General features: G+C 43.4%; 1 protein-coding gene across 1 annotated transcript in view; it reads right to left on the bottom strand.

Annotated features, from left to right (window-relative positions):
- Positions 1-15,822, bottom strand: part of IPO9 (importin 9) — a 33,443-nt gene that overhangs the window by 4,973 nt on the left and 12,648 nt on the right. Inside the window, exons 8-19 of the mRNA XM_066983203.1 lie at positions 13,184-13,284; positions 11,610-11,668; positions 10,923-11,074; positions 10,128-10,226; positions 9,882-9,988; positions 8,563-8,702; positions 8,119-8,278; positions 6,991-7,217; positions 6,618-6,766; positions 5,564-5,692; positions 3,989-4,264; positions 2,061-2,227 (exon numbers count right to left, since the gene is read on the bottom strand). Of these exons, the coding sequence (XP_066839304.1) occupies positions 2,061-2,227; positions 3,989-4,264; positions 5,564-5,692; positions 6,618-6,766; positions 6,991-7,217; positions 8,119-8,278; positions 8,563-8,702; positions 9,882-9,988; positions 10,128-10,226; positions 10,923-11,074; positions 11,610-11,668; positions 13,184-13,284 (1,766 nt within the window). The remainder of the gene's footprint in view (positions 1-2,060; positions 2,228-3,988; positions 4,265-5,563; positions 5,693-6,617; positions 6,767-6,990; positions 7,218-8,118; positions 8,279-8,562; positions 8,703-9,881; positions 9,989-10,127; positions 10,227-10,922; positions 11,075-11,609; positions 11,669-13,183; positions 13,285-15,822) is intronic.

Below are 15,822 nucleotides of genomic sequence, written 5' to 3'. Positions count from 1 at the left end.
AGTAAGAAAATTATGGATCAGAATTTGTCTGAACTGCCTGGCTTACACAGTGAATTGTCAATAGGAAACAAATCTCCAGAGCAGGCATTCAGCTGCTCCTTTTTCCATGCTTTCACTAAGAACAAGCATTACATAATTTTCCTATTTGTCCTGCTTTATGTCAGTATCCAAAACTGGACTCATCTCCTGACCTGCACGGCAAGCCAAAACCTAACAAAGCTTTGGATTAAACCCTGCCAATCCGTGCATACACACATGCAATTTTTTTTCAGTTCCGAAGGGCCACGAGGTTAAACACATCCCTGAAACACTGCGTGCACATGAAGAATGAATTAAGAGGTAAGCAGTTGGCAACAAGTATTCATTTCACTGATCCACAGCTACAAACATCTCTGTTGCTCTTCTCTAGCGTCAAAGCCCTTTATACTTCTGGTCCTTCGCAGCTCAGCTACTCCCAAACCTCCCAGTTCTGCTCCCTCAGTGCCCTCACATATCCTTTCCACCTCTGCTGCTCAGATTTCTGCTCCTGACCTACAGCTGCTTTCCAGTCCCAGGCTGTTTTCGAGCCATATTGAGGATATCTTACCACAGGCTAAGGCTGTCAATTTATACACCCGGCACTCTCAAAGCTCTCTTGGTTTCACAAGTCTAACACTGATGTTTCAGAGCTCTACACAACTCGTTCTCTTCATGCTCTCACTTCACACCCTTTTTCTCTCCCCACACCATGGCTCCAACTTCCCACACAGCTGGTTTGGACCCAGACCTTACATGCCACCTCTGACTTGCCCAGTGTTTTCCCATTTTTTTTTATTTTTTTTTTTTTAATACAAGTTAGAACAAATAGCCACTTCTTCAACCCCACTCTCAAGGATGGAGACTGATGCCCCCAGATTTATACAGTGTAAGCTATTCCTATTTTCCTTTCACTAATTTCAATTTGCTTGTGTCCAAATTGCAGGGTTTCCTGCAGGAGGAACTTCTTTTCTTCATTACTCAGAAAACACCTACCATTTTCTAATGCATCAGGAGCTCCACTGTAAATGACCCCAAATCAGGGTTTAATACAGTGCACAGACCTGCCAAATCATCTGGATACAAATCGCTCTAACCTCGGACAATACGGAGACAGCATTGTACAACGGAGTTTAACCTTGTTCTCCCTGTCAGCTTCAGCTTTGGCTATTCTCCACGGCCAAAAGCAGCTCCAGAGGACCCTGCAGACAGCCCTGCTCTCCCCCGGAGTAGGGAAAAACCACAGCTCTTAGGGACAAAACGGAACACACGCGACTGAGAACAGCACGCGATATCCTTCTCATCAGACTGTCTCCTATTCTGCATGATCATTCACACGCTTATATTTTAAAGATGCTTTTTCTTATTGCTTATTCCACAGTCTATTGGGCTGCCTTATAACAATAACACTCCAGCACATAGCGAGATGTGAGTTAGCAGCTGGTGTGAGCCCCTAACAGTGGTCTGTTGGGCTTCTCACTTCCAGAAAGTCAAAGGCATCAGCTGTGGCAAAATTTAAATACCGAGCATTTTGTGCTTTGGAATATTGCACTCAGCCTCCACTGGAACACTAGCGTGCTCCTGCAGGGAAAGGGAGAGAAAACTGTGTTGCAGTTTGTTTCTTTATTGACTTTTTAAGAGCTCATTAAATCACCAGATTATTTTAGGAAACCCTCTACAATACCCTGAGCCTCTACCATGGTCTACAAAGGGGATTTCATGGCCTGAAACTATTCACACAAGTTCAACATTAAAAGCAGTCCTGTGCTTACAATAGACACCCCCTTCCCGTTGGGATCACGCTGTTCCTGTACAGAAACACCAGGCAGCGAGAGAAGCACTCAGAGGAAGAGCAGGGATTGCTCCAGTTACCACAGCTCTCCTGAGCCGAACTGACAGGGCAGGAAAAAAATTCCTTCTGCCCAACGCCGACACACTAATCCGAGCCTGCAGCAGCTCCCCTGTCCCTCGCACCCGGAGCACTAATTGCAGTGGGATGACCAGTAAGCTAATGTCAGTGCATGGATCCTTACAAAACGCCCTACCTGACTTTGCCTTCGTACTGCCCGTAGAACAAGTGCTGCCGGCTCATCCATTCGGCCATCACAAACTCCAAGGCAGGCTTGCCGGTCGGTCCGGGGAGACTGCACAGGAACTCTAGGAGTGGTTCCAGTTGGGAGTGAACCAAGTGAGCAAACACCATAATTAAGGACTGCAAGGGAAAAGGGGAAACATTAGCTGTACATAATTTAACAGCTGAAAATGTTTTTATCAAATATTCAAGTAACTGAGTGCCCTGCAGGAATGGAGACCGTGCTCACCAGCCCCGAGAGGTAAAGGAAGTACAACCATCTGCGAGGCACGCAGACGTGTGCTGCAAAGCAGGCAAGAATACTATTACCAGCAGCAGCGATATTTAACTCCACAAAACACACTACAGGAATAGATTTACTCACGCCCATGCCCTCAACCAGCAAACCTTCCTAAAGCAAGGATTAAAAACTTAAAAATAAAAAAAAATAAAAATCAGAGGTTGCAGGCTTCTGACTAGCAAAAATATCACAAGCCAACACGCAGATACTGCAGGTGCCCTGGTCTGCTCGCTGGACCACGTGCTGTACACATGGTCCTATACACACAGAGCTCAAAATCTATGCATGTATAACACAAATGTCCCATCATCGAGCTCAGATCCACAGCCAGAACCCATAGGCTCTTCCCCTTTCACCCAGGGTATTCCACCCCCACAGAAGACCACCCTTCTCTCACATCATCACATCAGAATGCAGAAGCACTTCTGTTTTGGATGCACTTTGAACACAAATTTTTGGGATAGAACTGCAAGGTTTAGAAAGGTATTTACAAGACACAGTTTTACAATCCATCTCCTAAAGACCAGGAATAGAATTCATATGCTGCATGTATCTAAATGTCAGTCTCAAAGTCCGACGGCACCTCTACAGGCTTCCTCAGGGAAAAGCTGCCCCACTCCGAAGACCCATCTCAAGATAGGGGAGAGATTTAGCATCATGAGAGGCTTGTTTCTCTTCCCCAGGTACGGGGGCTTCATATAACTAGTTCAGATTTAAGCTTCTGGATCTTTTAAATCCCAAAATGGACAAAGCGAGAGCCCTTCTGAACAGTTATGAACAAATAATGTTTCCCGGGGGGGGGGGGAAAAATCAAGTCTTTAAGATAAAATCTGTGCTGACATCTGAATGACCTTCCTGCTTTGCCATGTGCTGGCTTGAAAAATGCACATATAAAAATGAGAGATGCACCCAAGATAAAAGCGTTAGAGCAGATGAGCCTCAGCCAAGTGCTTCACTGAGGGCAAAGGTGGGATCTTGCCAAAAGGCAAGAATCTGCAACAGGGCCAGCAAAATGCCCTCCCACAGCTGCGGCTTGGAAATCAGGGCAGGCATCACGAGATGTTCCACATTAAGGGCACAGCCAAGAAAGACAGGATGAAGAATAAAGACTACTGGCATAAAAATGTTCTATAAAACCGTGCGACTAAGAGTAAAGCAAGACTAGAAGTGATCGTGAGGCGCCTGTCTGGCCTGATGCAGGCCAACTACACCTTCCATCACCAAAAGTTCACCTTGTCTCAACTTCAAGGTATTCATTCATCCTCTGAAAAAAGCACAGAAACACATGAAAACACGCCTTTGCCACAACATCCCTACTTCAGGTTCTAAAGGTTTCTTCTAAAGGTTCGTTGCTTGCAAGCACAAGGTCATGAGAGACTATTTTTAAGGTGCATTAAAGTTTACCCAACAAGAACCCAACTTACCAAGTAATCTGGACATCTCTGTATGAATAAAGCAGGCATTTCCCTGACTGCTTCAGGGGATGTGCAGAACCTCCAATTGCACTACCATAAATAACCAGGTACACAAAAAAAAAAAACAACTGATAATTTCTTCTTCCAACACTTCTAATTATTTTCCTGTGTGCCTGGCCTGCTCACCTGCATTACACTGAGCGTCTCCGCTTGTTGCATTTTGCTCAGGATAGCTCTCAGGATCTGGTCCAGGTTCTCTCCCAGCTCACTTCCTGCTTTGGAAATTAAAGTGGAGACCAGCCTGCCCACAAAGGCAGCAGTGAATTCTGACGTCCTTGGATCTAGAAGCTGGCTCACCACCTGCATCACATACCACAATCCGTTGTGGCCTTGCTCGTCATGCCACTGCGCAATTTGCTCCAGCGCCACCGAGACGTATGCACGCAGACACTCGCCGCCGTTCTAAACAAGAAAGTTATTGCGTAAGGATTTGCTTCTCTAGCTGTGCGGAAGGGGAACATGGGAAGACATCTCCTTTTACCACTCCCCAAAACCCCTTAGACAAGATGAAAACAATGGGCAAACTGGTGGCACTGTAAAAGATTGTCTCTTGCGTACAATAAAATGACTGCCTGTATCTCAAAATTATTTTAAAATTATTTCAAAATATTTCAGTTCATTATGAAGACAGACAATCTTCATCTACCCAAACACCAAGAGGATCGCCTAGCAAATACAAAGTCAACCTGAAATGGTTATATTTTTGTGTTGGTCTTGTTATTCAGAGAAGTTCCAAGAGATTCTAACAAGTGAGAGATGAAGACAGCAAAGTATAGCATGAACAAAACAAACCAGCAGCCAAGCTGCAATTTTAAAAAAATCTTCTCAAAATGAAGATCCAGCACAGCAACCAGTACACTGGTCTCCACCTTCTTCTTGTTGGTCTCTAATCTATTCTTGCTGGTATGTTATTTAGGGAAAGCCATTTCAATGGTCCATGTTCACATGACAAAGGGTATCTTGCACTAAAAAATCCCTGTGTAAGGAAACGAAATTATCTTTGTTATTTAGAAGCCAGCTAGTAGACAGAACGAGAAGGCACTCTGCACTTTTAGCTTCAGAAGTTGTGTGGTTTTTTCTTGCTTGCCTAATCACCAGGTAACAGCAGAGCTGTTACAGCAGAGCCAACAAGCACAGCTCAGGTAAGCACTACCACTGTGAGATGAATCCTTGCTCTCCCTCCATTCAATACATGGCTCAACCAAGAAGTTTGCCCTCTCCTTCCCATCTTTTTCCACCTCTGTGAGTACAGGAGAAAACTGCCAGAAGCAAGGTGCAGAAGAACGTCTTTTGCTTCCCCATGCCTGAGAGTGTTCCTGAAGACTGCCTCTGCCATTGCTAGGTGTCACGAATGTATTATGGACGAATGTGAAAAGCAGTAAGTTTTTTAATTTTTAGGGCTCCTCCAGAGCCCTAAAATAGGAGAAAAAAAAAATCAAGGCTGTTGCTCTACTCATTCTGATCCTCCAAATTAAGGAATGATTGGTAAAAGTCATTGCAAGTACCCAAACAGCAATGCTTTAATGACAAACTGCAGGTGGTGGCCTACAGATAAATTGCATGCAGCTCCTGAGGAGCTGCCAAAATAGCCATGGGCAAGCAAAGCCTGGGCTCCCTTGAAGGTTTTGCCAACTGTCTTATTTGGTCACCTCTCTTGAACTCGCCTAGCCCTGCTGTTCTTACCACTCCCTGCAGTGTTACCTGCATGGTAGCATTGTCATCTGTGTTCAGGCTGCACTGAGCCACTGCAGGGAATGCTTGGCAGATCAGGAGCTGGGACAGAGGAGGTTTTGTGTTCCTCACAACTGTGGTCAATATATCAATAGAAGTCTGAAAGGAAAACACAAACAAAAGCACTGTTACAACAGAAGCCACAGTACGTGAAGTCAGCATTGGTCACAGCACTGCAAGCACCAAAGTCATAAACAGGAGAGATGTGACCCAGTACTACCATCGCATCCTGACTTGACAAACCAGTTATTTATTTTAAAATCAGAGGATCCTGGAGTCATGCACCCACAGTCCCAGTATCTGACACAGACACATGATGCTATGCACTGTAGAAGTTCTTAAGGCAATTCAAACATTAAAAAGCAGTTTAAAACAACTTAATACGGGAAACAGTTCCACAGGGATGTACAGTATCCTGATATACAGTGATCAGTACAGCCAGAGAACTGTTCTAGCTGACTTGATCAATTTTGCTTATATCGATTTAAATTTAATTACCTACTAGTGATTGCTACAGTAATACCACTCAATAGGCAGATTATAAACATACGATAAAGGTATTTATGGGCTTACTTCCTTACAATTATTCTATACAGTCAATGCTTAACCTTTTATAAGTGGACTTTTTACAGAAGTGACAAACCTGTATAATTTATCTCCAGCAATTTATACAACCAGAAAAGGTCTCAGAAAACAAAAAAGGTAAGGAATAGTTACACATCCTGCTGGAGAACATTCCACCAAAAAGGAAAGACTGTCACTGGTGAAACAAGACTATGGCAAAACAAAACAACTCAGCATATGCTGCAGATTGGAATGAGTCCACAGCAACAGTTTACTTTTGGAAACATCTCCCCCCATCTGCAGTTTGCCTTCTCTCCACAAAGAAACCTCTACCAAGCACTGAAGTCATTGTTCGAAAGCACTTTAAAAGCAGCCTTCCTGCTCTGCAGACCAGCCATCCTGCATGTTAAAGAACAGGGAATCATCTCCAGCTAAGACCATGTACCACTATAGCACTTACTGCACAAAGCCCTGCTGGGATCTTGTCAGCAGGGGCCTGCATGATGCTGACAAGAGTTGGTATTAGCCTCATCTGCATTGGACCCTGGCAGGCTTCTATCTGAGCTAGCTCCTTAAAGATATCTTGGGCAAGAGAAGCAACAACTGGATCTGGAGAGAGAAAGCACCATTTACTAAAACATACTAACAAAGACATCTCAATTTTTGCTACTGCTATTTCAAATCTGCATAGCAGAAAGTTTCTCTTCTAGCTTTACAATATAAATCATAATCGAATGAACATTGATTCATTATGTTTTCAGCACAGTGATAATCCTGGCCAGGATCCACTAGCAAAAACAACCGTACTTTGAAAATGTAATTTAAATGCATACCGTTACTGTACTTCAAAAAGATTGCAATTGTGAAGGGGCAGATTTTGTTCTCCACACTTGCTGTAAATGCTGGGTCTACCGTACAGACAATGCACAGCGTCTCCATCACAAGGTTGAGGACCTCCGAACTGAACTGAGTTGCCAAGTGGATCAGTCCATCAAGAATGCTAGGAAGGAAAGGCTGCAACACGTGGGTGCTCTCAGAGATCTTCAGCTGGTCACAGTAGCTGGACAAGATGCATAAAAACGTGCAGAATATATTAAAGTGATTTATACATTTAACACTGGATTACATATATGAATGGATATTTCACCCCACCCATCCTTCCTCCTTAAAATCATAGAATCATAAAGGTTGGAAAAGCCCTCCAAGATCATCCAGTCCAACCATCTCCCTACCACCAATGTCACCCACTACACCATGTCCCTTAAGTTCACTCCTCTAGGACTTTTCCCCTTCAGTCTACTACTTCCTTAATCTCCCAGCTATATTTCTTCCTCCTCATTCCATCCCTGATGGTTCACCTCTAGGAGAAAAAGTAATCTCAGCAAGAATGTCACTGCTTACGCAGTGTTTAATTACCATGTTCTACAAGCGAGCTAGGAAAGATGAAACAATTTGAGCAATAACAAAATATCCGTATCATTTCAGTGCAAACAGAAGACAAGTTGGTTGAGGGTAGGGTTGTGTGTGTGTGTGTTTTTAAAAACTAATTTTCAATTTTTGCTTTAGAGCCAGTAGAGCAGGAGGTTTTATAACTTCTTTACAAAAACAGGATGGAAAAAAGCAAACGTTCCTTATTGCCCTGATTTGCTCCACAAGGACAAATTATGTTATTCAGCCATGTTTGTGCCTGCATAGGGCTAACCTGGACTTCATTTATACAGTTGTTATCACTCCCTAGTTCTGCTTCTCTTTGGAACTGTACCATTTTAACATTTTACTGTAGCTAACTTAGAATCTCAATTTCTTATTCCTCATCAGAGTTAGTCTACTTCGAACCTGCTCATTTACACTTTTTAATCTCATATTCATTCCATGTTACATTTTTTTAAATTTTAAATTTTAAAATACCACGTTTGTAAGTGTGATTTATACCACTTTGGAGTTTCTTTGCATTTGCTTACCCCCAGATAGCTCTGACTGCAGAGATTCGGACAGAAGGCGGCTGGGTTTCGTGCAGACCGCTGACAGTAGCTTGCAGGAACTGCTGGATTAGTTCTGGAGACATCGCCACTGTGAAACGGCTGGCAGCCCAAAGAGCACGGCCCAAGAGAAAAGGAGACACTAAAAGAAAAACAACCAAACAAAAACAAAACAGTGGTTTTAATGTAAGTTTAATGAGTTTAAAATTACAACAGTGGTTCACATTTAAATGACTTACATTAGACTTTGTAGCATGTATGCATCTAGAAGACACAATGTATGCCTTTTCAACACATACAATGTGCACAACTGCACGCACACCACCACACGCACACAGCAACCTAAATCACCAGACACTTCCATTTGTAGGAGATTTCCAAGGCACTCAGCAGTTACTTGACTAATGGCCAGGGCTGCCTACATACCTGAAAGGTTGAGGTCTGCAAGAACGACGTTTGTCAGGAAGCCGTGCATATCAAAATGTATCCGACCATTCTTCACACTGTCAGTAATAATAGACTTCACAGAGCCCAGGGCAAGCATACAAGCTTCATGTATCTTCCACCTGTAAAGGAATTCAGATGTTTTTAGGCTTTCCCCACACCATCATCTCGATAAATATATAAAAAATCTGAAGGAAAAAACATTCATTTTTTGGTCTAAGCTACCACAACTATTTTCTTGATCCTGAAGAAGAGAACTTAAAGAGACTCTGAGACGAATGTTCACAAAACTCTACAAGCTGAGGGCTTGGAAACTAACCCAAGATGGGCAGCATTCTCAACTACTTTCTATATTTTTGTTTCAATAAACATTACTTCTTGTACCACTTCTCCTCTCATTTAAAAAAATAGGAAAGAAATGAGAATTTGCTATGAAGACTTCAGTCTCCAGCCGTGTCTTGCTTGATTATTCCATGTGCAGAAGCACTATGATACCCAGTACTTCAATGATTTTAAAAAGTTTATTTTTAAATTACATTTTGTTAATTAGGAGGAAATAGGGTTATGGGTAAATAACACTCCTCCTTGGTTTTGTTTGTGAAGTAAATAACCTCCTTTACAATTTATCACATTCAAGGCAGACAGGGACTCAACGTCTGACTGCTCAGGCATTCAGTTGGTGCTCACTATACAGAGTGGCTATTCAGACACTGATCTTCAGATCAACACAAACACTGAACTAATGCACTGTAAAACCAAGAGAGAACAGTTACGGAACAGCAATCAGGTACTCTTTCAACTGAGTGTTTTCCTATCCCCAAGTAACATTAAAAATCGTGACTTTAAAGTTCTCAAATTGAACACAAGTATTTGCATATAGCACCTAAATCTCCTCTTTACATCACTTAAAAAAAAAAAAAAAAGACATGCCTGAAATTCTGAGCCCATTTAACTGAACAGAAAGTGAAGGTACTGTCAACGTCTCTTCGGATCACATAAAACCAGTAACAGCTTCCAATGACATGTTTCAAGTAACTGTCAGGGACCTGGAGGGAGGGAGCCTGGGACACACAGCTTGTGTTAGGAGTGGCTGAAAGTCTGCCACATGAAGACTTCTGCATCTGCTCTGAGAGCTGCTGTACTTTCTTCTTCTTCTTCTAATCAGAAGTTCTCAAATGAAATCCTTGCCCATCAGCAGTAACGCCACAAAAAGAAAATGTGATTGACTTATGCTGCACTCAGCACTCCAAAACAGCCTGCCACTTTTACCACTGTCATTCCCTGCTGCCCCATCTCCTTACCAGTGCTCAGCACCACTGTTTTTAGCCTGCTCAGCTTCCTGCAAATGCCTTGTAGCTGCTGCAGCCAAAGCAGTTGCACTTTCATTCTGGAAATCAGCAGCCACAGCCTGCACAGAAAGAAATAATAATGTTTAATTGCACAGACTTTAAGAAGTTGGACTTTTCTCCAAATGCCCCACATAAAGCTAAATTTATTATTTATTATTGTTATTTTGGTTGCTTCTAAATGTGGAACACCTTTCATACCAGCAACAGATCTTGTGCAGCAATCCTCACTGTATATGAAAAAGTATCATCATCTTCATCCTCCACAAACTGTTGTGGATTTGCAGTCCAAACTTTTATCTGGAACAGAAAGGAGACAAGAAGAATAGGGTGGATAACAAATTCAGAAGAACAAGTGTAAAAGACAGCTTTTCTGTTCCCAGTAACCTAATTTTTGCCAAAACTACTTTCAGAATTTCTCTGTCATTTTCTATAGCTGATTTTTCTCACATTCTATCAGAGAAACGTTTGAAAAGAGGAGGCCTGCTCTGTTCTGTGTTCACCTTGCTCTACTGCTTCTCATTGAAATCAGAATTTGACAAACTAATGACTGACCTGGAATCAATGCTACACGGCTTTATTTATAGATGAGGAATGGGAGAAGCAGATGAATCTTTAATAGAGTGCCTCTTTTTATGCATGCCTGCCTAAACAAGAGAAACAGAGGATGGCTCGCAGGCTTGGGAGGCCAGAAGGCACAAAGAATTTCAGTAAACATTATTTCATGCTACTCACACAATCCCTTCACTATCACAGAAACCTGGCTATCCCTTTCAGCATAATAACCCTCATTTTCACAGCATATTCCTTCATCTGCTGTCCACATTATACTCTATAGGAACATCTGGATGCTACTGCCCTAATTCCTGGCACAGCAAATTGACAGAACAGCCTATTAGATTACAGCAGCTTCCATTCACTGAAACACTTCCTAGGACATTAACTGTTCTAAATCTCTTATCTCATTTGCTTCCTACACAAGAAAAACATGCTCACCTGCTCCTCTGTGATCTGCATGTAAAGGAGGATGTAATAGATCAGCTCTGGCAAAGCCTTCTTCACCGTGCTCTTAAATTTGTTGTTTTCCAACAAGGCATGAACAAATTCGAATATGCTGAACACTAGATTTTCAAATCCCAATACTTCACCTGAACAAAGAAGAAAGTGAAAAAAGCAACATGACTGAATATGCCAACATACTGAAAGGTAAAAATGGGTGTCAAATATAATTACAGACTGTTAGGCTGTCTGGCGGGGTGATGTTTATTCTTACTCCTGTACTAGCAAGGACAGCAGCAGCCCCAGGAGGATGTCTGACCTCATCACTTTCTGCTCTTTTCCCACATCACTGCACACCCCTCATTAAAAATGATCAAGCCCAACCTAAAACCTGTTTGGTTTTCTTTTGTCCCATCACTTTTAACTCAAAATTGCTGTAAACCTCACTCCTTGAGTCATTAGAAACCTTAAATTATGCAGCTTCATTGATCACAGTTGAATGAAACTTGGAAAGAAGTGATGGACAGTGTTGTAACAGCATAAATGTACATTATCGCAAGCTCCTAAGGTGTTTCTGCAACTGTTTTGGCAACAGTAGTTGCCAAAGTAGTTGCCAAGTAGTATTTAGGAAAGTTCATTCCTCTTCAGAAGAGAGCTCAGAAGTGCAGTTGAACAAGTTCTTACCATCGGAATCCACCGGATCCTCCACCTCCTCTGTATAATTTACTTCTGTTCTCACATAAGTAGATGGAGTTAAGCAAACATGCACGTTTCTGAGGAGCTGCATCTACTTAGGAATTAAAATTCCCATTAATTGAGATGTTTTCTTTCTTAAAAAACATTGACTTGCACATAGCCTTGTGCTTCAAATGGAAGACAAGCCACAGGATTTCCTGACTTTGTCCACTGCCCAGCTTCAGAGACCATTTCTCCATCACTTGACAGGGTCCCCAAGATAATTTGATACACGTAAACCAAATCCTCCAAGGTAACCCAAAACTTCACCTATATCTAAACTTTGCCAGAATGGAACCACTCACACTCAACCTTCCCAGGGGACAAGGAGCCAATTCTAGACTTAAGCGCTGCCGAGGGTGAGGAGCCACGCCGTGCTCCCACGCGCTGCCTAGTGCTGGCTCTGCTCCTGCGCTGGGAGGTGGCAGAAAACTAACCTGGGGGCGGAGAGGAAGGAGGATTCTTCTGGGATAGTGAGCCGATAGATCCAACACATGCCAGAGCAAACACAAGGGAAGGAAGGACAAGACTCCCCTTTTGCACACAAAAACTATTTTGTCAGCTCAGCTGCCAGCAGAGCTGCAGTGGGAGTCAGGACTGGAGGTGAAGAAATACGTTATCAGCAATTTAACAACCAGCTCCTTGTGTTTTAACAGGTGTCTTAAAAAAAAAATGCAGTAGGATTGTGAAACAAAAGACTGTCCAGGCAACTTTGGTATGAAAAGGTCTAGATCTGCGATCTCTAGGAGAACAGCCATGCTTATTAGATTACAGAGGAAAAAAGCAGTCAACCCTTGTGTTATTACAACACAGCGCCCAGTCCTGGTGCCAATTCAAAAAGCTCACAAAAAGCTACAAGAAGGCTCAGTATTTTACAATTTACTGCCTCGCTACAAAAAGCTAAACCAGCAACTTCTGGATTAACAACAGGGAAAGATTTGACTTGTCGGTTTGCAAGTCCTGGGAAAACTACCAACAGAATACCTCTTTAACATAGTCATTACTTTGCTGCACAATCTGTTAAGTGATAACATTGAAAATGTAAATCAAATTCAACTTCTGCAGCAAGCACAACCACTCATTCGTACTGCTGCAGCAAGGGATACTGTAGATTCTCCTCTAAAGTCTTTACATCGTGACTAAACATAGCATCACAGAGCAGCTTGGGTTGGAAGGGCCCTTAAAGACCACCCAGTTCCAACCCACTGCAATGGGCAGGGATGCCACCCACTAGATCAGGTTGGCCAGGGCCTCATCCAACCTGGGACATCATTTTAGGAAGGCAATTTTCAGTGAATAGTAGCAGAAATAATGCAGATTGGCCACAGTTCTACAGCCAGAGTACTCTTGGTGCTCACATCATTCATCAGAGTTGACGTAAGCCAAAAGAAACTTTATGGATCCTACTGAAGTAACAGATATCCAGTAAATCTATCCAACAGACTCGTAGTTCTGGTCCTCGTGGCGTAGGAGATAGTTTGTCTTGGTCTCATCGAGTTAAAACCATTCACTGCAAAGGATATAAGGCGGCACTTTCCGTAAGGGTATTCCAGACGATGGGCAGGATCTGCTGCATCGACGAAACCATGTGCTTCGGGTAGTTCTTCACTAGTGCCGTCACAGCCTGGAAAGAAAGAAGGGAAACCAGGTATGACCATCAAAACACTCAGCTCACAGGCTGCACTTTCATTAACAACTGAGATAATCCAAAGCCTTGCTGCCACCAAGGCCTCCTCCTGTCACTCCTGACCATGCAGGCCCACCTCGTGCACAAACTCTGACAAACAGACCTCTCTTCTTATTTGCTCTTCTGCAGGGAATCGAAGGGATGATATGAGATGTACACCTCTGGAAACGAAGGCAATGAAATAACTGGGTGATAAGATCTGTAATACTACAGCCTCCAATCAAAGTATGCCACTGTCTGAACACAACTGCCATCTGGAAGCTATCTTGTCCCAGAAAAGGAACTCAACTACCAAGGAACACCAGACCCCTGCCTATTCCCCCCACGCAAGCAAGATACCTGTTTGCACATCCAGGCAACAGGTACGATGGAAACCCCCCAGATCGGTTCTCACCCATTTCAACCTGCAGACACAGGTGACTACCAGCCCAACACGCCTACCCCAGGGGATGCTTAGCTGCCCTACAGCAGATCGTGCCTGGGGGGTTTCACGAAGCTGACCATGCTGATTTACGGGAGCCCTTTCACTAACGCTTGCCAAAAAGTTTTTGGATCCTTTGGGAGTCACTGAACTCCCACTTCACCTAGCATACGCTGTCTCTTCCCAGAGGTGTGCAGCTCCAGTTCTTTTCTATTAGTTACAGAAGAGTGCCTCCCAAACTGCCTGACACTACAAGACATATGGGTGTTTATTTCTGCTTACCTGACATTAAACTCAACAGGTTTTTTAGTTTGTTTTTTTTTTTTGTAGCATTGGGTACATTAATGGAGATAAGGTGGAGGCTGGTGATGGGCCGTGTCCCTCAGGGGTCTGTCCTGGGACCGCTGTTGTTTAATATCTTTATCAACAACACAGGCAGTGGGACCAAGTGCACCCTCGGCGAATTTGCAGATGACACCAAGCTGAGCGGTGCAGTCCATACACCAGAAGGAAGGGATGCCATCCAAAGGGACCTGGGCAGGCTGGAGAAGTGGGCCCACATGAACCTAATGAGGTTCAACAAGTCCAGGTGCGAGGTGCTACACCTGGGCTGGGGCAATCCCGGACGTGAGGACAGGCTGGGAGAAGAACCCACTGAGAGCAGCCCTGGGGAGAAGTTACAGCCAAGCCAGGCGGTAACCGGCTGCACCCACACCTGCAGCCAGAGTCACTGCAGGGACTCAGACATCACCACCGGGGTGCAGTAAGGCAGCTCCCTAACCCCTTCCAGCCACTCTGCCAGCCAACAGCCAGCTCTATCTCGACTAATTGTTCAGCATCTCTTTAAAATCACCTCTAATAGCTCTGCATTAAAGCCCTTTCTTTTGCTTGCTTCAAATCCCACTTGCTTCTTTAGACGGAACCCAGCACACTGCAGAGAAGGAATCCCAAACGCGTGGATGAAAGCTTAACGCACGCTCGCCAGCAGCAGGAGAGCTGAATGTTCAGCTCAAGTGCAGCAGGTGCACTTAATGTCCTTTGCTCATAAGCTGAAGAAATTTGCCTTCAAACAATTGACTACAACTTTGTCTAACTACCTAATTACCTGTTCAAACAGCAGAAGCGTGAGCATGACTTTTCATACCCAACAGGTGTCAAAGGAGCAAATTTTACACATAAGCAGCACTACAGCAAGGCTGTCAGATGCTTTAGACTGTTGGTTAATTGGTGCTCTTGATATAATTACTGCATACCAAATAAATCATATCTGTATTCTCATGTTACGAAGTTTGCCTCAACTCCATTACTTGTCATGGTTAATTATTCTGTTTCTCTCAAAACAATCAGCAGTGGCATGTTCAACAACAACATTGGAACTGGGATGCAAGGATCATGGAGCTGCAGATCCCCGAGCCTCAGAGACAGCAATTTAATTCATGTTAAAATACTAAACAAAGTAATGAACTACACTACTGGTTATTTTGTTCTGGTCTTCAAGGTTGAAAATATTTTTGTTCTGGCCAATCCTTCTACCCACCCTACAAGGTTTAAAGGCATTTGCCTGCTGATAACTTGTTCTAAACCCGTAACTACGCTTGGAAAGATTTGGGACAAATTAACAAGCAGTGGTCTCACCCCGATGCGATCCACCCTACTTAACTTTCTTAAACTGGATAACTGCCCTAGGGGATCAGGCAGATGTGTACACTTCAGCATAATTCAGAAAAGGTTTTACACCGTCCTGCATAATGTTCTTAGATGGAAAGTACATTTTAGGTCAGCGCTGCCTCTGAGTTCCCCTGAGATTTCCATGCACCTTGGAGTACACGGCTCTCAAGAGATAGGAAAGAAAAAAAATCTTCCTATCATTTGCTTCCTAGCACTCACATTGAGGGGAGGAAAAAAAAAGACTGAGTTTGCATCTGGTTGAAAATCTATTACCAAAAAAAGTCTCGATTCCCTCTCCCATCGCATCTGCATTTCAAGGGGTTCCTATAATGATCTCATCTGTAGAGCTGGCTTAACTGATCTCTTGAGGTCTCTCACTTCTGCAT

This window comes from Anser cygnoides, chromosome 25, assembly GCF_040182565.1.
Source record: "Anser cygnoides isolate HZ-2024a breed goose chromosome 25, Taihu_goose_T2T_genome, whole genome shotgun sequence".
NCBI lineage: Eukaryota > Metazoa > Chordata > Aves > Anseriformes > Anatidae > Anser > Anser cygnoides.
The sequence above is the reverse complement of the archived record's forward strand: the minus strand, read 5'-3'. Positions and strand labels throughout refer to the sequence as shown.